At 33.8% G+C, this 22,978-nt stretch overlaps 1 protein-coding gene across 1 annotated transcript; it reads left to right on the top strand.

Annotated features, from left to right (window-relative positions):
• The first annotated feature begins 1,223 nt into the window (after positions 1–1,223).
• On the top strand, positions 1,224–19,124 carry LOC123528315 (uncharacterized). The gene is made up of 2 exons (XM_045308050.2): positions 1,224–1,377; positions 17,885–19,124. Exons 1-2 carry the CDS (start codon positions 1,318–1,320, stop codon positions 18,614–18,616), a joined length of 792 nt encoding a protein of 263 aa, XP_045163985.2. The 5' UTR covers positions 1,224–1,317; the 3' UTR covers positions 18,617–19,124.
• The last annotated feature ends 3,854 nt before the right edge of the window (positions 19,125–22,978 follow it).

Below are 22,978 nucleotides of genomic sequence, written 5' to 3' on the forward strand. Positions count from 1 at the left end.
TTACGAATTCCCTTGTATCAATTATGATGCACATTTACAAAGCAAGGTAGCTGTGGATTCTCAAAGGATTACATAACTATATTTATCTTTGTGCTGCACTGGTGATTTATTAGAGACAAATATTGACCAAATTGATTACAGTATGATATAACTTTAACATAGTTTACATTCTGCGGTCATGTCTTTTTGCCCTACGTAGATTGCGTATGCGCGAAATTCTTCATCCTGTTACTAAGGAAGAGACCGAGTGTAATTTCATTCGTAGTTACTGAACAGATATTTTTGTTCTGTTTTGTTGGCCTTAACGCAAGATAGATTTTATACTATATTGTGACTTTCTAGCTTTTAGCAGTGGGCGAAGAACTCGACCTTCGTTACCCCGACTGGATGACTTCCTCACATGAAAACAATTTACTACACAAGGAAGGTTTCGAACATGTAGTGGTTAGGGGCTAGTGATTTGATGAGGTTAGTGACCTTAACACTTTGGCCACGGCGTCCACCCCTCCCCTAATGAGCAGTGTTCATTTCAATTTTCAAGTACAAGAGTTATTAAAATCATCTTGTAAAAAGGCGACGTTCAACAATCCTGTGATCTCAGAATTTCTACATAGCATTCAGTTTGCGCCAGAAAAAAAAACGGAAAAAAAAAAAAAAAAAAAAAAAACACAAGAAAATCTGCGACGACTGTAACCCGCGGCAGTTCGAAGACGTCGTAAACGCCGAAAGGAGACATTTCTGAACTTAAGGGATGCATCAACTATACACCTGTACAGCCGCTGCTTACCAACAATTTATTAATGTTGCGTGTATCTTTGTGATGAGGTTCACGGTCATCGAAAGTTAAATGATTGTGCAAGAAGGTAATATGTGAAGACGTGAACACTACGTTGCATGTGGCTGCCGGTAACAAGGTAACGTGCGTTGGTTGCCATTACGTGCTCAACTTTAAATGGACGTGGAATCATAATTGTTTAATATATCTTGTTGTAATATGCCGAGTATGTTCAAACGCGCACAGAAATCTCGTGAATTGATTTCATGGTTTTCTCTTATCATGGTTTTCTCTTATCATGGTAGAAATAATCTACGAGATTTTACCAGTCATTACATTCGTGTAAAATGGTATCTACTTCACAACAGACATAATGTCAAAATATATAAACAAAGTAGAAACATCCACTTACACTTATCCTGGAGATAAAAATGAAGTAGCCAATGTTAGCATGCCTGTCTGATAACGTTAATTCCAATACTGTCGTCTGCGGCATCATATAAGGAGAACGTGAGCGCGTGCTCACAGCAGAATCTCTCAGAATGGCTCTCTATAACATAACGTGGATTTTACTTGGCTTATTTATTCAGTATCAGCTATTGGTAAGGTTTATTATAGCTGACAATATTTTCAATTTAATTTACTTTTCTTCATTTATTTCAGAACCATGTTTTGAGAATGATTTTTTGATAGTGATTATTAGTATGATATGCCATTTAAATCTTTATTATGTAAAAAGATAAAATAACTTTGTCAGTCATTTATAAATATTTTATATTTGCTCGTGCATTATTGTGCATAACCTAAACGGAAAAATGCATTTTCTGCCGCACGTACCGAAATATTTGTTCTAGTAACTTGCACGATTTAAAACATATTGGTGCATTTAAACTAGATGCAGTCATCATTACATTTCTACATCATTTCTACATCATATATCATTTCTTTCCATTTGATCAAACAGCTATTACTTCTAGAATTATTTTAATTTATATCCTTTTATATCCATATTTTTTTTATCGTTTTAACAATGTCTACGTTAGGCAAAACAACTAGATCTTATAAATGATTTACACTTCGTTCTTTCAAATATTTAACTATATTTTTGCGAGTACTTGGAGGTTTATTCTGAAAAAAATCATTTCTTAAAACGATGAAAATTTCAACATTTATCACATATGCAAATTTGATTGGTTTTGCCTAGACGTTCACATTTTGACAACCTGCTTGTGTTTATAACATATTTCAGCATTGCATAATAGCAATACAATTCGAAAAATTGCAATAACTGTTATCTTCTGAAACATCTTTTATTTTCGGGCTCCCAATCGGTATAACCCCATTTATTTTTATAAGGTATGAACATTTACAAAACAATAGCCATAAAAAGAAGACATTAAAACCAATTAAGACAAACATATGAATAATAGATTGAGTGATGCATTTAACACAATAGTTCCTTCGGCCTTGAAATAACTTGTTCGAAAACAAAATGACAAGTAATTTGACGAAGTTTCATTTTTTCTTGTTGTTTTCAAGCTTATAAAGGTTTTATTATACACAGCATTGTAAAAACATATACCTCTATATATGTACCCGATATGGACTCACTGTAGTTTTTCATTATCAGTACTGTGATAGTTGTTATTGAATTTACAATTATTTCTATATTTTCAAATTTCCCATTTTGTTTCATATATAATCGTATTAATCAGTTTGTTCACTTGCCTGTTATCATAATATCCGAAACAAACAGCAACTTTAAAAGTAGAATCACAGATGTTGACATATTTAAACAATTCGTTCAAGTTCATATTTAAAAGAGTCCATTTATTTTGTAAAATGACAGTCACACACCAGGTGCACTAACGTCCTTCTGTGTTCTTTGCATATATTACAAATTCCGTTTGATAATTTCATAGAACAGAGTTTATGCTCTGTAAATATAACGTTGTGTAAAAAATTTCCTGTTTTGCTACTTTTGAAGAAAAAGAACCTGAAAATTGATCCCATACAATTGTCCATGGTATATCACACGCAAACAAGATTTCCCATTTGTTTTCTACCTGTAACAGATTTTTCTTTCTTTTTCAAACAGATAAAATACGTTTCAGTTTTAATTGTTTTTTATCTAATTTTACGATTATAATTTATCAATTAAAAACGAGACAAAAAATCGTATTTTGTTTATCGCTATTGTAGTTTTCTTTAAGAGCTTTAATGTACTTTATAGGAATACTAGCTTTGATTATATGCCATTCTGATATCCAGTTTTGCTTGCATTTCAATTTTGTAAGTAGATGTTCTGCAGTAATAAAATCATTCAGAATCGGATCCAAGGTATCTTTCAATGAAACAATGTTACTTTTTAAAAAATTTTTTTTTAAAAATATATGTTTCTCTCGAGAACATATCTTTTATACTTTGTTATTTTCTGAACGAAACGTTATCTTAATTAGATCATTTCCTAATATCTGATCTTCAGTTTTTTTAAATAAAATTTTGTTTACGGCATCGGTGGTGCCCGGAACAAAATCATCATTATTAAAAATAAACAACTAAAAATAAAAATCATCAAAACAAAAAAAAAAAAAAAAAGACAAAATGCAAAAAAAAAAAAAAAAAAAAAAAAAAAAATCGGTGCAAGAAAATGGGTTTATGCGGCATTATAAGCATTTACTATATTTTTCATGCATGTGTAAACTCTGACTGATAACACATACATTTAACATAAAGCCCTCTTTGATCATTTAAAAGTTGACAAAATAAAATGTCTCCACAATTACTAAGAGGGCAATCTTTATAAAATTGAAACACATAGAAAGTGTTTACATTCATGCAAATCATTATATAACATAACATAACATAGGAAAAAACTCGTAAGTATGACTGACTTTTAGAAAGGAGCAAGGTGTCTAGGAACCAGACTACATGTACTTATAAATTTCAAACACATGGCTGCAGTCATGTTTAACTCTTTCTGAAAATCATTACTTGGCGATATTAGGTAGTTCGGAGTATTTGAAAAAAAAAAACCAGAAAGGAACGAGCCTATCCAAATACCTAGCATGTATTTTCATTTTATGTATTTTATTTGACTTTTTGTAAAATAACACTCTGTGAATCTATAAATATGTTTCATCGTACAAAGTACTGCTTAAATAATTTAAATAGTATCGAAATAATGAGAACAAAACTTTTATACCAGCTGGAATCAAAGAGATACAGCATAATCAAGTATGCAGTTTTATGTCTCATACCATATTGATAAACGAAGAAACTGCAAGCGGAGCATTATTATTATTTTGTTACCGTTGAAATTATATTATATATATACAGGATACAGTTTCTAAAAAATGCATTAGCTTCTTTCTCAATCCTCTATGTTGATATATGTTATATTGTAACAACTGCAATTATGTTGAATACATATTGTTTAAACCAAGTAGTCGTCTCTTGCGATCATGCAAGGGAAATTCTTTTTCTACAAAAGTTGTAAACCTATTCAAGCGGAATGTGAAGAAAACTTATCAAGTTACTTGGCTACTTGACAAAAAAATATTTTTGAAACTAAAAATATATATATGGAACACATTTTTAACTTCCATTTCCAGGTGAAAAATATGAACATTATTACAGAATGATACAGTTATATATAATGAAGAAACATGTTCCTAAACGAAGATGTTTGTACAAAAACAAATTTTGAATATAGATTTAATCTCATTTTGTTTCGTTTGTTTTCTTTTCATCAACAACTAATACAACACGGCTCTTTCCTGCTGTGTAGGGTTGAAAATTTTAAATGCAATATTCAGCGAATATATGAATTGGTATTTGAGTTTAGGTTAAAAAAAGTTGGTTTTTGTAAATAAACTTGCAAACGTAAATGTATTTTTCATGCAGTTACACATTTTTTTCACACATGATCAATATCTAAAAATACGTATTATATTTGGACTTCAGTAGCTGACTGTCAAATTGTTATTTCATACACAAACGGCTTTTAACCAATGGTCACTGCACAAAGCTCTCATTTACAACCGAACATGCTCGTACTTTCGTTCTTAACTTTTAGCTAATCTCATAGAGATAGTACCTAAGTTTTTCAAATCATAGGTTTGAAGTTAAAAAGCTTTGAAATGAAGACAAATGTCCATATATTTCTCAAAAACAGAAATATAGACAATATTTTAACCAGAAGTGTGGAGTTATGAGCATTTAATATTTTCATGTTAAAGAAAATTTTGTGATCAAAGAAATGTAACTCTTCTCGAACATGGAGAGCATAAACATCAAAGGGACATAATATAGTGAATATTTACTAATTGGGTGCATTTGATTTAACATTCAACTTTGATCTGGATTGCTAAATAATGATCCATGATACTGTGTGCTAAAAATTAGAACATCTGGAACAGTTTATTAACAGCAAAACAATGCTTTAGCAGAATACAAATAGTGAAGCTCTAACTGGGACTCGAACCCAGGACCTCTCACACCTAAGGCAGACACTCAACTTCTTCCCTATAACAGCAGCAGCTAACAGATATGCAGTTACATTGCGTGAACTGGAACAATAATCGGTGACTCCGGATCATCGGCGTATTCGCTTTGTTACCTAACGGCAATTTTCGTGTAAAGAAAAAATATTTTTTCTAATGCTGCCAACGTCATAATCGGTCAAATCTGCCCAAATTTCTCTGTCCAAAGATAAGTAATTATTTTACCAGTTTCGAGAGGATTTCAATTGAAAGGAAATTACAGTAACAAACTAAATACCTTTCTGCAACACATGGAGTCATTAGCATTCACTGCCAAACAGTATTATGACTAAGATCGAGTGTCATTCATACATTTCAAAGGTTACAGACGGAGTCTTTTGTTTACATTTTTTATCATAACCGGTGCATTTGTAAAAATCACTTTAGTTTGAAAAATCAAAGTATGCGAAAAGCTATGGTACGGTCTCTAAATCTCATGTATGGATGGCTGATTTTGCTTGTTACATCTGTGTCATCATATCTGCATTTGTTTGTGTTAACATGTTCATGCATTGAGGTGGTATGTACCTCTACACATTGACACATACCCCTACTTCCAGGTAGAGTGATGAACTTTGAATGTGGCTTACCTGTTGGTGTTGTGTTCTTGTTTATTTTTTTCACTGTGTAGTTGTAATCTTGTGATGTTTCATCTTTGCCCTGCTAGATGTCAAAATGGACTTATCCATCATTCAATTTGAACAGCACCACGTATTATTCAAAGGGGTGTTCACTGAAAATTTACTGACTGAATAGCAGACATGCAGACTGATCTTGGTAAGTCGCAATGGTATTATCACTTGCCACCAGCAGGCTAGATGTTAATGAAAGGTATTTTAGCAAAAATAGTGCATTGCACATTTAGATGTTGTCTTCGCTAATCAAACTAAGCAAGTGTGGACAAAGTGGAGACAAGACTGGTTTCTAATTCAGACTATTCAGGGAAATATATACGGAACTGATGATCACATATGCATTGTGCATTTAACTGTTGTCTTCGCTTGTCATAACTGGGCAAATGTGAACAAAATTAAGACAAGATTGGTTTCTAAATAAGACTATATAGAGAAATACGGAATTAATGATCACAAGTCACAAGGTTCAGACGTAGTAACGACGTTAACTCCAGAGTAAATTGAATCTGTCTAAATTTGATCAAGCAAATAAACTAACTGATAAACTAACTAAGATGTATAGACTGTGAGAAACCAAGACAAAAAAAAAACAAATACCGCATATTAAAGGGACTAACCCACACGTGTTAGACGGAAAATAATTTCTCTCAAGAAATCCATAAAAAGTAAGTACCCTTGAAGTGATTGAAGTGGTGCAAACTTCCTGATACACGAGTTTAGCAAGTAATCTGTTTCGTAACCAAAAATATTGTGCAGACTGTAGAAAACCGTTAACGGTTTTGAAATAAATAAATGCAGAAACTTTACATTTTTTTTCTCGCATGTTACCAATATATAATTTTTGTTTTCACCCACTTGATTATCTTTCAGTGTCATATATACATTCTATGTCAACCTTGGTGGAAATGAACGTGTCAACCAAACTGTGGGAGAGTAGCTTTCATGGTAATTTCGTTCAATGTGTCAAGAATGTCGCATTTTTTTTTCTATTGAAATGATGATATAAAGACAATTGTATTCATATACATCTTAATTTAACTCGAAAAATAAGTGTGTTAAATAATTTATGTAACAGAAATTGCAAACAAAAAGTTATAGAAAATAAGGGAAATTTTGAGTTTCGCACTTATGTCGTTTTTATATAATTCACCCGATATTTACTTAAAGTGCCTCTTTGTATCTAACCGACAAATAGTTTTTGGGGGCAGTGCCCCCAGATTTAACAAACCGTCTTTCAATTTTCTTGTCGAGCTTATGACCAACCTGACAACACAAAGAAAACAAGTTCCAAAGTATTGACCAAACATAACTTGAATACTGCATTTTGCAATTATATTTTTGATCCAGATATTATTAAATAGATCTACACATTTTATATTAATAACAGTATCTGAAGAAAACTAAACTAAATTGTAAATATAAATTATAATAGAGACACTTGATTTAATCACGTGATCGATTCTGAAACCGACACTTGTTTTGATCATGTGACCTATTCTGAAATCCAATAGCTAGTTTCAATACGCACAAAAGTGTGTTCTTGATTCTACGTGAAAATAGCAACTACTAAGGAATTGCAACGCTACTATACTGATAAGCCGATAGATTATTGATTTTTTCATTGCCGTGCCTCGACACTGTTGTGGATGGAGAAACTTTATCTGTTTGCGGCGATCAGTACCGTTTATCAGTAGGCGAACTATAAATATGCGGCAACATCCTATAGATCCCGATTCGCATTCTGTTAAAATATCTTTTCCGTACAGGTGTTATTTCTAAAATATTAATTCAGAAAATACAGTTCTGAAATGAAATACTTTTCGCATGTCTAAGAAAATATTTTCAAGAGATATGTGATATATTAAAAATTTATACTAGATAAAAATAATAATAATAAAAAAAATAAAATAAAATATAATGTTTTACTTGAAATAGAATAGGTAGAAAAAAAATCATTACTTTTTCGTCAGTTTGAATTTATGACTTATTTGGTTCGGGGGGAAATTAATTTGACAGTTTGATTTTTTATAAGTATCATATTATCTAATCTAATAATCGGCAGTAGATTTTTTCTCTCATTGTTTGAATTCGTAAAATCAACTATGAACAGATTACTTCTGTTTTACACCAACTATTAAGAACATTTTAAAGCTGGCATATTTATGTATTTGGTCGGACCGTCCATATATGTGATTGTATATTATGCATAATTATATATTTTGATCTCGAAATCAGCTGTAAACCATTAATCAAAATGTCTTGTCTACACAAGTTGCATAAAATGAATTGAATTTCAAATAGTTATTAGAATTTAATACACAATTGCAAGGTGCATATCCATATCGGCGGACTCTGCGAAATATGCTATATCGGCGGTTTCTTGCGTCGACACAGGCGATTATTTCCTATAAACAGGTTGGCAGTTATAAAATGTCAGATATATACACCAAATTAATTCAGCTATAATGTTTCCAGATAGTCATTAACATAGAGCCTCTCTGTGCGTAATGCGGAGAGCCTGCCTGTGCATAAAAAAAAAAAAAAAAAAAAAAAAAAACTGGTATGCAGAGAGACCGCCGGTGCTCCGACAAAACCGAAAGTAAGGGGTTTTGAAAAAATCCATTTACATTTCGGCCTATTTGACTTTATTATTTGGAAGAATATTAATAAATGAATACAAATAGTGCGCTTGATATGTATGATATCAAAGCAAAAACTAGTTGAAGATTGTGGAAAAAGTCGGGCTAGTGTTCCATGTCAGTACACCATCAACAAAGTTCATTGAGTTTGCGAGCAAAATCGCTGATAATTAAAAGTAAACCGTGACTACAAAACATAGAAAAGACATTCTAATGTTCCGTGCTCTACTTATTTTTGGGCAGCATACCTATTATCATGGATGGCAGCTCGATATTTCGCCTCCCATACCAACCTGGGCACTGTTTATAGCAAAGAATAGCCCGTTCCGACGCAAAGAAACCGTCGATATAGCAAATTTCGCAAAGAGTGCGTCGAGGTGGATATGCAAGCATCCTGAATATACACGTCATCTAGGGAGGGTTTGTATCCATGGAGATGTTGTCAAAAGTTATGGCATTAGAATATTGCGGGCATGCTGTAATTTCAATAGCAACCACCACACCACCGCAAATCAGGGGAGATATTTTTTTACTATTTCCAGAAATCCGACCTCATTATAAGGCCAATAGAATCGCGCTTATTCTGGGAAATTATTTGGCGTTTCCCAAACGGAACATGTGCCTGATTCTTTAGTATAAAGATCAGAACATTACGTATATGACCTGTTTAACATATAATGTTCGGGAAATACTTGAAAAACGACCGAAGAAAAAATTCATTCCCAGATTTTTCTATCAAAAAACGCCATATACGCTGATCAAACTGGTACTTATCTGCAGGAAAATTATCGTTTAACATAAAGAGTGCGCTAAATACTGTTATAATTGCGCGTACATATACGTACATATACGTATTTTATCATTGTTCACACCGAGTAATTTTTGCTACGGGAGGTAATCCGCAATTCCGCGATGTCAACTTGCCGCAGGTGCCCGTTATATTTTGGCCTCTTTTTCTTGGTAATTATCCCTACAGATGTACATTTATGTTACCAGATTAATGTATTTCATCTATCTGAGGGTGCAATTGGTTTCTGATGGTGATATTCGAAGGCAGAACCACCAGAATTTTTTTTCCACGGGCGTTTCGTATCCTAATTTACTCGAACCTAACTGTATAGGTTAAAGGTCATTAATTCAAATCCTTCTTTGTTTCATATAGAAAACGACAGCTTCAGGTCGTCTATACGTATCTTTAGAGAACATCACTTTTTCCTACACCTATTTTTCATGAAAGTTCTATAACAAATAAACGAAAAAAAATGAAAAGAAAATAGGGGGTTATGTAGTTCCTAATGAAATGCCAGTCAGTTGTGGTCTGCTACTCTAAAAATGGCGCACATTAGCTTTCGTCCGCGCAGTAAACACCTACTTCCGGTTTCGATCTGCAAAATTTGCCATGTGGTGTGTACGAACATGAAAACCGTCTCATTTCATGCAGAATGTATTTTAGTAGTGAAAAATGGTGACTAAAGGCATAAAGCACTCGTTCTACAGGAGTTTGCGCAAAAAAAAAATGGGAAAATTAGGATCTATTTATTATGGACTTCTTTCGAAGCAACGAATCACGGTTTTCATAGTGTTTGATGTATTTCTTATATTATGATATTGATAGTTTGAAATACAGGTGTATATCAAATAACATAAAATTGAAACAGACAATGTTATTTAGATCAACAAACATAACAAACAAAATGAAAAATAGTATCATCATATATCATGTATGTTTTTAAGAAAACAGTTACTGAATTTTAGCAATAGTTGGAATGGAAAAAAGGTAGATCTATAAAAAAAATATTTTTACAGGTGTGTGTGTGTGTATTAACTTATGACGACTTCTTATTAAAATGATGCTTAATTGTAACAAAAAACATTCCTGACTTTTTTAATTGATAAGCATTGTGCACATTAGAAAACATAGCCTAGTTGTTTCTTTTTCAATGTCAGTTCAAGGAAATCCTGTTCCTTTAAACTTTCACATAGTGGAATATTTCGACTTTCTTTCCAAACTTTCATAAAGTGTTACAAAATTTGCCTGTTTTTGTTAGACTGTCAAGAACACATGATGTCAGGACATAGAGTGCAAACAGAAGTATTGAAGAAATTGAAATACATTGTATAGCTTTATCATTTTCACTTTATCAAACCTGGCAATGAAAGATTTTTGTTTGTCGATGAACAACTGCTATTGAACAAGACTAGATTTTTATCTTTACCTTTTGAACAAAATACAGAAGTGTATTGAACACAAAATTAATAAATTTTATTGTTGTGCGCTGTAAAAGTTGTGACCACTCCATTTCTTGTCACACACAAGTGCATTACATAATGCGTGCATTTACTTCCCTGACATGAATGGGTTACATCAAGTCTTGAAACTGCAAAGCACTGCCCCCATCAGTCCTCTCAGTACTTTGATTTTACATGGAAACTCTGTAGAGCACCGCAAGCTAATTCTTATTGATGGGATACTGTGAAAATGTGTAATTAAATGGAGATGGGGTTTTGGAATATGGTTAAGATTTCTCATAATGCGTTACTAGAATTCATATTTCTTTCCTTTGAAAAAGATCAGACATATTAGATATGGGAAATGAATACATACACAAATACACTGTCTACATAACAATATAAACAGGATGAAATCATTTTAGGGATATGCTTTTTTGCACTCCGGCATTACCTTAAGATATCTCCTGAAAAAAGCCTGTCTTAATAGATATTATAGATATTTCATTGAAATATTGAAACGTGGTTTCGTATGTTCAGTAGCACAGCAAGAGTATGTACGGAGTCCTTTGCTTGGCATTTTGTCTCTTTAAGCTAAATTACAGTCAATATTATACTTTTAACAAATTTAATAAAAAGATTTGAACTCCTGTGCTTTAATGGCAAACATTCATGATATTCCATCCATAGTCATTGAATGCAATTTACAGTAGCGGGTTTTGGATATGGCAACATTAAAAAAAACTCAGTCGAATTTGAATCACTCGACCACCGGGTTGAGCGACCAACATCTTTAACACTAGGTCACAGCTTTCTTTATATTGTATGTTAAAGAAATCGAGGAGAAAAAACTTCAACATTCAGTAGAATTTGAATATGTGTTCGAATTGCCGAGTATATCCGGTCATCATTTTTGTAGGAGGTAGAGGAAATAAGTTATTAATTATTGAGGAAGAACGTGTCAAACTTCTAAACCTCGCTGTCATTCTGACATTCAATTGTTCATGGATAACGTCAAATATCATAATATTCCATAACTATCTAAAAGGTTATATCCTGAGGACAAGCGCCGTTAGGATTTCTGATGTAGGAAATATAATTAGGAAACCCGCTTATATGAAGTGGTCTATGTTTATAAAAAAGATAATTGATAAATGACATACTGAACATCGACAGCCAATTTTTAATTCTTAAATATCTTTAATATAAATAGACAAGAAAACTGGAATCGTAGGTACCCGGCACCAATTTGTTACATGAAATACAACAATCATGTTTGATTTCTGATAATGATATTGTACATTCATAAAAATGCTCATTTTAGGGTCAAATATATACATGCAACAATACAACTGTCATTATACAAAAATTTAATTAAACAAATTAAGCATCTATACTCGTATACCGGTTAGAATGTACCATAGGCGGGCTGCGATTATTGTAAATTTTATATTTTGACTTGAGATAGTTTGCTCCACTGTCCATATACATTTTTTTACTTCATTTCAAATGGAAGATCTACCAAAGCCACTGCCCAAGAATACTAAAGTAGTTCCAGAAAACCAGTGAAAATATAGAAACTATGTTTCACTGCAGTGAAAAATAATTACAATGAAAATATGAGTTGTATTTCATCAATATTTTTTCAGTATTTGATTAGTTTGTATATAATAAATACAAATATACGAAGTATAAGCAGAACCATAAATTGTATAAAAATATATGTTAAAGAAACAATACGCCCTCAATCGGACTTTTTTTCCTAAGTGCTCATGGTCATATAATAAGTACATTATCCCAAGAGCTATAACGGTTCAAATACTAATTAATGAGGGATGATTTTAGAAAGGATAATTGTAATACATGTTTACTGACTGGCATTCTGACTATATTGATTTGGTCGTTTCAAGAACAGTGTTATTATGGCTAATGGATATTGCCAATATTTGATACTCTCGAGTGCGTTGATGCTCGTGCATGAAATTGAAACGCCGTAAAATATCATTCTCTCAAAAGAATGATTTTTTGAATTGCATAAATTTGTATGTGTTAACACTGCGATGAACGTCTCAAAACGTTAGAATTACGTCAGTAAATTTAAAAGATATGAAAAATATTGTAAATTCAGTTGTGTTTCAAATATCACACAAACGCTAACGGATTTCATTCTTATAAACAAAACTAAATACCCAAGTTTTTAATGACATTAATGCGCTGGAAAATGTTAAACTTAAATTAGAATGAATTTATTTTTTCTTGTGTTCATGCAGTACTTTAATTTCAATATGTGTGTCACGATTATTCGACAGGGTTTTAAATGAAATTAATCATAATTTTGCATATCACTTAAACAATTAATAAACGGGAACACAATAGCAGGAATAATAATTTTTACCTACTTTACCTACGAGTTATTTTGAGTACGAACTGTTTTGAACGCGTTGACTTGCTTCCGAGATTTATTTGAATTACATGAGATAGTAAATAAAAACATACCGCTGATACTTCCAAAACTCGTTCATATGATTCCTAAAACGAAATCGCATAAGTTAGATACAAATCAGTACATTCGCAGTTATCATGGGCAGATCCAGTGAAAGAAAGTAATTTTCATTGAAGTCGGTGTGTGACTTTCTTCCGGTACTGCGAAATGCTTATGACGTGACATATCATGTGTTGCATAAAACCATGCACAAAATAAAATCTGGTCTTCGGAAACGGTTTTCTTTTCCTTTTAAAATCTCAAGGCTAGCTTTTGGTAAACGTTTGTCCGCGGCCTGTTTGTTATGCTAACATACGACATACTGAGACCGAAAGATCTAAGAAGTACATATACTGGTAAACTATCGAGCAGTTTCTCAAAAAGAAAAAAAAAATTTAATTCAGAAAGAGTTTCTTTGGGTTATTATAATGCAGTATCTGGTTCTCAGCTTGCCAGTGTATTTGCAATTACGAGCACAACAAGCAAGGTAAAAAAGCGTTCATAGGATTCGAAAGCTTCGGCCTTTTTCGTTGTTTCTAACCAAAAATCCAAGCGTTATACCGACCCGTCGAGACGACCGGAATCACTGTTGTCAATCATATCTAAAAGACAGAAATACCTCGATTACGACGATTTTTAATAGCCGTTGCTTGTGACTCTGTAGACGGACCGCCAAGGGAAGTAACTAGAGTCTCTGACTGGGACTAGGTTTACACATGCAGAACGAAGTATTTAATGGTATAATGGAATTCATTTGTATGTCAAGTCTGAATCTGGCATATATATAGGTTTACTATTCCCTTACTTTTCTTTGTTCTCATTGTTCCCATTTTTTAAGGGAAAATAAAGTTCCGTTACATGTAAGGTTAATCAACGTAGAAAATTTAAAAATTGATACCCGCTATACACATAATTTTTTCCGGAACACTAAAATCTCTGTCCAGGCACTGGCAGTTTCTGAGAGTGTCTCCCATCTACATAAGAGGCTAAAATTGGTTCTTCCCAGGAAAGAGGGCTTCGCGTGTATCGGTGCTATACAAAGAACAAGACTGTCTACTCACAAAGAGCTAAGCTAAGTAAGACGGGCAGGCCTGTGTCTAACAAGAGCTGTCACTATTGGTGACAAATGCCCCGAAAGCATGCCCAAGAATGCCACACTTGTTTACGCGAAAAGAACCCCACACACATCATTTCGTCACTTGACCTTGACTCAAGAGACCCAGGTAATAAGTGTGGCACACCTTCTTAATACGGTTAACATTTATGTCAAATTATTTTCAAATCCCTTGATAAATGGCAGAGTTATTCACCAGACAAGAAATACCTTTGACTTCTAAGTGTGACCTTGACCTTGAATTTTGCGCATGACACGTCGTCTCGTTGTGAGGAATATTTATGCAAAGTAATTTCAAAATCCCTTCATGGATGGCAGAGTTATGGACCGGACACGAAACAGACCCTGTTAACCTTGGAGTTAGGGGTCTGGGTCATGCGCATGACACGTCATCCCATTGTGGGGAACATTTATGCCAAATAATTTCAAAAGTTCTTCATCAATGGCAGTTATGGACCGGACACGAAACAGACCCTGTTAACTTTTAACCTCTAAGTGTGACATTGACCTTGGACCTAGGGGTCTGGGTCTTGCGCATGACACGTTGTCTCATTATGGTGAACATTTATGCCAAGTTATTTCAAAATCCCTTTAGAGAAGGCAGAGTTACAGCCCGGGCAAGAATTTACACGGACGGACGCACGACAGGCACACGAACGGACGGACAGTGCGATTTTAATATGCCCACCTCCGGGGGCATAAAAAGACTTCTGGTCCCCCTCCCACCCCAACCTCTCTGTTCTAGGGGCCTTCTCTCGCTCTGTCCCTCTGGTGAGATCGCTCTGTATCTGTACTAGTAGAGGATTAATTTAAAATACTGAGTAGCAGCCTTTGCGCTGTGTAAAACATTTATCATAAAAAGGGTGCTATAACTATAAGTCTAGTATATTATGATATAAAAACCAAACCCAACATGATTATATTGTTTACAGTACTAAACTGAGATAAAGCACTAGCCTTTTTTACTATTAAATTGTTAATCCGGCGTGATGTAACGACAAATGAAAGTGACATCTGTCCTGTGCATAAACGCAGATGTGTAGTTAATATGAGAATGCTTTTTCAGTTTTAAATTGCGTAGGAGTAATCAGAGAAGATACTAATCAGAAATTGTTGCGCAAATGTGAAGAAATATTGTTATACGTCTCTCTCTCGGGACATTGTTATCTCTGCAAAATAAGGAGTATCTCAGATTTGTATCAAAAGGGAGACATTATCACGTTTGTCTTTTTTGGTCTTAATGTAGAACTGAATCTCAGAAAATCTTTGAGTGGCATAGAAAACAAGCAAGCAAGTTAATAGCAGACTTTATTTGATAACGTCTGTCGAAAATTGAAAATATTTAGCACCCGCTATCGCCGGCATGAACAAACTTAACTATGCATAAACATTCATAGGACTGAAAGATCCCAACGGACGGGAATGTATACTTTAACATTTAGCCTACTGGCGGCAAACGATTCTGCCTTTGCGGCCAGAGCAGATCAAGATCAGCCTGACGTTCGCTATTCAGTCAGTAAATGTTCAGTGAACACCCTTTTGAATTATAAAAGGTAGATCTACTGCCCAAATTGATTAATAAGCATCTGAACAACAAACAATGATTTTATTCAAGAGCAAATCACTAAATAAGTTATATTATTTCGATTCTAACACGTTACCAATGATTTTTAAGTATATCCTTGACGTCCATCAAATATTTGCCTGCTTTTTTTTGGTTTCTTTTCCAACGCGCCGCTATGCCGTTTTTACGCTATGACGTGATAATTGTGACATCAGAACAGTGAATTGTTGTAAAATAACACACAACTTTCAGCCATCTTTGTTGAATAGTAAAATGAATCATGTCGTTTTAGAATTTGTCACAAGTGTCTCTTAACTTATTCATTTATACACGAGCACTTTTGCGGTTTACGTCCCATGCCATTTATTATGATTGCATATGTAGAGTATTCGCCTGGCGTGGATAATATTTCAGTCATACTGTCCCGTAGTTTTGGGTCAGACTAGAGTTCAAGACTGTGTGTTTTAGATATTATATGGTATTTACCAATAAACCGTTCTAAGGCGGCTCCCGCATTGTCTGCTGTTACTTGTTTGTATTTTTATTGTTGTCTATCTATTTTGCCTTGCCTGTTTTTTATGTTGACTTCAGCCATCTACATATTCGTACATACACTGCTGTTGAGTTTACTTTCTGTTCTTGTAAACTGTGTTCATTGAACGATGCTATTTTCTATTTGGTCATTGCTCTTGTTTAAGTTAAAGTAACAATGTCTTAACAGTTTCTGAATTACAATAAAAGTGATAGTTCATAAGTAATTCGTAGCTGCAGCACAAACGTAAATTTATCAGGATCTGTTACAACTTGTAGATAACGTGAAAATGACGTGCTTCTAGCAATAAAGTGTAAAAATATTTTTAGATAGAAGTCTCGACCTATGCGTGTTTGCAATCGCTAAACAAAATCATTTTGATTTATAGCCATGCTGTTTCAATGACATATGTGCGGTTCCAATATTCATTTTCACTGTTTGTCCACTACCATTATGTTGGTATCAGTATTCATCAGTGCGAACCGGTTTTTAGACGTGCACATGTGTCTATCGTCCCCTCATCAGAACCAATATTGTCTCCATTAACTAATAGACATGCACATATACCCTAGGATTTGGCAAAAGAGTAGTTTGAATGTTGCCACGAAGGAAAGTCGAATGTTTTAATTAGAATTTAGTTTACAAGGTACTTATCGAATTTTCGTACGCAGAGCCTAGTGGGTTGTAGAAACATAACTCTGGTAAATTAATTTTCAATTAAAACTTTCTGTTTTCCCCGTGGCATATATTTTTATTTTGTCAAGTATAGAAATTCTACATACGGTTTCATCGTTATGTGGATAAAGTTGGAAATATAACACGTAATATACACAGGTATATCATAATTTCTTTAGTCAATTGTTAGGCACTGTATTCATTTGAAAACTTATATTTTTTCTGTGGATTCAGTATTTTTCAATGTAAGAAATATCGGAGACCTTTTTTGTTCAATTTTAGACTTAATAGTACTTATCTCTTTTGATGCTCTCTTACACACTTCTGAAAATTACTTTATCATATATTCTATGTTATAAAGTTAAAGTTTTTTTTTCAATTCGAGAACTGTTTGGAACCTTTCTATTAACTTTACTGCATATTCGACGCGAATATGGCCGTGTTGTAAGAAATAATGCCACGTGGAAAACAGTCACTAACACGAGTTAACTTTGCAGCAAAAAAAGAAAACAAATTATTTTTATCCTGACTGACAAAAAAATATGAAAAGATACTAAAAGAACAAGATACTAAAACGTATTGCACTATATGAAATACTGCGGAAATATATCTATATGTCTATGTATCTGTGTGTACTTTCTCTAATGTAACATCGTAGTATAATAATTTAATCTGTGGTATTTGTATACTTGAAGGCTGCCGAAAATTCAGACAACGTCGATAATGTGGTTACAGCAGATGAGACAGACGAAATAAAACAATATAACAAAGATATCGAAAGGACGGATGCAGTTATAAAAGCTGATACTTCCGAAACAGATGAATCCGGATATGATAAAAGGGGTTATGGCAAATGGAAAAATATGAGATGGTCCCAAAACAACGGGAAGAGAAATCTTGGCCGCTGGAAAAATAGAAAATGGTGGGAAATGCAAAGTTATGGTTTGCAAGACAGAAACGGAAATGGATTTGGGCATAATTTAAACAAAAGATATTCTGGAGATGGCGCTGACTTTGAACCAGATAAGAACGCTCCAGGATATGGAGTTTTAAATGGAGATTTTATCATCCGCGGACCGTACGGAATCATGGATTATTATGGTCTCGGCGATGATATTGAAGATGTTCCGGATAATTACGTTGACAAACGTCATAGTTCAAGATGGAACCTGGTCCATAGAAAACTAGCTCAACTGAACTCCAAAAATAAGCGCGAAGATAACTCACAAGAAGAAAAAAGAATGGCAAGCAGATGGCGGATTATTCAAAACAAATTAAACCAACTGCATGACAGAAACTCTAAACGGTTTGCTGGCAGATGGAAAAATCAGAACTGGCTTCTTCAGCAGGCAAATCAGGACAGGAACTCTCCAGATACAAATAATGAACAAAAACGGTTCCCTGGAGGCCACTGGTGGGACAGTTGATATGAAACATTATCTGTACTATAAACGATATTAACTTGTCATGATTCCATATTACATTGTTGCAAAACGTTCAAACTTAGGAGTAACGCGTAGAAAATACCTTGAAATTCTTCTGGAGAAGAGTTTCAAAATATACAAATTCAAATTTAGGAGGGCGTTGATGGTAGCATGCAATTTCACTTCCTTCTGTCCAAGAACAGACTCAATCAAAACAAGAATGAGACATTTTCAATTTGTCGTGTTTGGTCACTTGTGGAAGTTTATGTGTTTCTAATCTCTTTTCTTTCTGTTAGAGTATTTAGAACAGTGACTATATTTAGAATCTGAGGAACGATAGAAATAAAACATATAGTGTTAAACTACTAAATAATGAATCTTTAAATTGAAGAGGGTCATTTAAAATTCTGTATCAAGTATTTGTGAATTTAAAACCTTCGTATTTTTAATTGCAAAATGTACAGATCCTTTAAAAACTGAAATATGAATAGATAGTTATATTAGAATATTGCTTGGTGTTGACATCCTTACTTGATTTTCCTCTGTCCAAACAAACCATCAAAATTCTAATCTCTTCAAACATATGTAACGAGCATGATGTGTATGTAGCGCCGTGTGCCGGCTGTAAAAAGTCTAACCGTATTTAGACTCGGTATCGATATATGTCCTTTTGGACTATGAAGAAATTCAATATCTATGTGTAATGCAATTTCAATTACACCGGCACTAGGGGGGTGTTGAACAATCTATTACCTTTCATTAACAGAACCAATAATAAAACCTGCTTTCCTTTTTGCTAGGTTGCGTTCTGTGCTTCCACAGAATCTTCTAACACATTTTATTAAACATAAGCAGTGTTCAATTTGCATGTTGCGGATATAGTGTAATTTTATATACTAGTCCTTCAGGATTATTAAGTCCATTCAATTCATATGTGTAATAGAATATCGCTTAAGTCGGTGCTAGGTGTTGCATATTTCACTACCTATTTAATCCATTTCTATAAGTATGCTTGTTTGCGTCCCGTGTTTCCAAAGTATTTTCTTAGGTTTTATTGCTAAACAGTTTGCGACAGCATTTTGTAGAGAGCATATAACCAGCATATAGAATATTTCAATATATATTCATTCTTATGTTTATAAGTTATAAACATTTATTCATAGTTTCGAAGCAAGTATTGCTATGCACATGTAGTTGTGTCAGAAATTATTGTTCTTAAAGACGTTTTCTTAAAATTTTAGAGTTGAGTAAAGAAAACAATATAGCTGTGTCTTTTTTAGGTCTGACAAATTCTGTTATAGGGACCTCATCAGTCAAGTAGTTTAGGTAGTTGTGTTTGAACCTCTTGCCACTCGCCGATCTTGGTTTAAAACCTCGTACATTGTACTTTGTGTGAAATTCTTAAGGTTCTGGAAGTCGCACACCTGGCTGAAACAAAATTGTTTGTTCTGTCTAAGGGCCTGAAAAAATGCCCGGGACGCCTTTGGTCATCTTGTAACACAAAACCTGGAAACACTTCCATTGATGTGACTTCATACCACCCCCGCCAGTAAACGCAGAAATAGATGGAAATTCCCCTGACAGTTATGACTACAATTTCATTTTAGATGGTCCATCTTGTGTTTTGATGTAGATTTCCTGTAGATAAAAATTGAAATGGCAGAATTATTGATATTACTATCCAGAAAATCTGAATTTCGGTTATGAAATATATAATTACATCGTGATTGATATGAAAATCTGATTCTGGATTGTGTTTGATATTGTTGTAGTAAAACCATATTTCGAGCACGTAAATCAAACCAATTAATTGCATACTACACAATATTTAATACAAACCTTAACACTTCCTTAACCAGCACACGCATACAAACACACGAACGGACAGAGACAAGGCAATTACACGAGGACAACATGAGCAAATAAAGGAACACAGTGGAGCACCACCTTGGGACAATCAGAGGCGAAAAATTAAGTTTGATATCAGAAAACGTTTCCATACTGTGTGATTATATTTTATTTTGTGTGCGGAAGCTCAGCAAAGCCAAATGTGTATTATGTATTACAATTTATTTTGACTTTTGGACGTACATTACAAGTGAATAGCACAACTAGATCACATACAAATTTTACAGATGTACAGAACACACATAAACATCAAAATCAATAAAATAACTATATATCATACAAAAATGACTTTTAACCATATCATGCTCATCAAAAAAACAAGGATGGTAGAATATAAGAATCCTCCACTGGTTGAAGGTGAGGACTGAAATATCTGATTTGAGGGTAACTCTTTAGGCGGTAACGATGCTTTGCCGTGTTGCCTAAAAACAGTTATCCGAGAGCCAGATATTTCCATCCGAACCTTCCACCAGACTAATTATATTTCTTTGGTACCGTGTTCTTCAATTAATACAAGAGATGAAATAAAACGAATGTTTATCATATCACAGTATGTATTTACCGATTCGTTTATAAATACAGAATCAAAAGCATCTTACACTCTTCCAGCAACGGAAATTCTTTCTGGCGTGAAGAAATTCAATACGGTTTGTATAACAGCACATTGATGTTTTGATGTTCAGTGTATTTAGTAGGTGTTGGGTTTGCCGGGCCAGAATAAAACAAGTCATTACAGACTAGTCTACTGTTTTATTGACCCTTTGTATACCTCTGTTTATTTCTAGCGTTTGTAAACCAATATTGACTATAATTTTCCACAAAAAGACTTAATTCAAGTTTGAAACGGTGATTTTTTTAAACATCGAGACGCTATCGTTTCGTCAGTTTTATGTAATATTTCCAATCATGACTAGATCAAGTAGTTCAGCCGTAAGTTTTGTATTCGTTTCTACAAAGCAAGCAGTATTGCAGACAGGCAATTCGAAAGAATTTATTTTCTTTTTTCCAATGTATTTCATGATATTGATGGTACAACACAGAGGAGCGTGATTATTTACTTTTGATTTACATTGATGTATCAGAATTAAGTTTGTTTAAATGAATAAATCAAAATCAAAAATACGTTGTTAGACTGCTAAAATCATACTGAAGATAGATGTTCCAAAAACGTGCTGTTACAAGCTATATCCTTTTACCCAGTGAGCCACTTACTAATACTAAATATATTTATTTAGTCGGCATATAACGGAAGCAGATCATGTTACAATCGTAGGGTGGAATGAAACTATTATATTTTATCGTAGATTCATCTATAGGCGATTTCGCTATCTATTTATATAGCAAATGCTACGGATCGTGTTAGAATAGAGATTTGAAAATACTGTTCGTCTTTTGAACACAGTGAAAGCTAAATGCTGTATTGATATGATACATCTCGACTCCAATATTATAATGTTATTAATCAAGCGATTTCATATTGGCCTTGTTATTTGTCCAAGGGTTGTCGTATTGACCCAAGGCATTATGCCGAGGGCCAATACGACTGCCCGAGGACAAAAAATCTAGGCCAATATGAAATCGCCTGATTAATGATGATTTTATTATTCAACTTTAGAATATTTGCGGTAACACCATAAGAACTCTTTGAAAACTGAGATCGAAAATTTTGTTTTAATAATAATTTTAGCCAGTAAAAATGAATGGATTGTATGTAAGTACGTCTGAATGATTTTGAGAGATGTTGTGTTGTGATGCCTCTACATAATCAGCAACGTCTTACTCAGCCGTAGGCCTGAGTGATATATTCTTTCGCATAAGAACGAAAAACACGGGTTATTCTACGATAAATTACACTTTGGAACTTGTTATTTCGATTCTAATACGACATACTTGAAACAACAGTGTTAGAAAAAAATGGTAACTATTTTTTACGCTCTGAACTACACTTCGTGCTACGCACCTGGATTTAGCTGTTGAAATTCCATCCTACAAAACTGTTAAAGTTGCAGATTCATTCATAAAACTTTACACGCAGTGTATAAATGGAGTAGCCAAAAACACGATGCGCGCGCAGCACAGTTCAAGGGTGGTATATTGCAAAATAACCCGAGATAGATTTTGCTCTACACGTATGTAGGTTATTCGCTGGTGGTGTCAGAATGTTCATGTAAAACAAAATGGCGTCATTAGAAATCTAACAGAAGTGACTTCTCCGTATTGGCCCTCTCTTTTGAACCAATCAAAATGCTTGAATTCCGTATTGGCCCTGGTTTTTTCGTATTGGCCCTGCTTCTCTCATATTGGCTCAGTTATGCTTTTTATTAGCTCTACCTGTTTCATATGATGTGCGCAACTGATCTGATACAGTGTGTAATATTGTAAAGTTAAATAATAAATTATACCTTTTAACCACATTCTTACTGCGTAATAAAGGTAGCAGGGTACACTTCGAATTTT

The sequence above is a fragment of the Mercenaria mercenaria genome, chromosome 14 (genome assembly GCF_021730395.1).
Source record: "Mercenaria mercenaria strain notata chromosome 14, MADL_Memer_1, whole genome shotgun sequence".
Classification (NCBI taxonomy): Eukaryota; Metazoa; Mollusca; class Bivalvia; order Venerida; family Veneridae; genus Mercenaria; species Mercenaria mercenaria.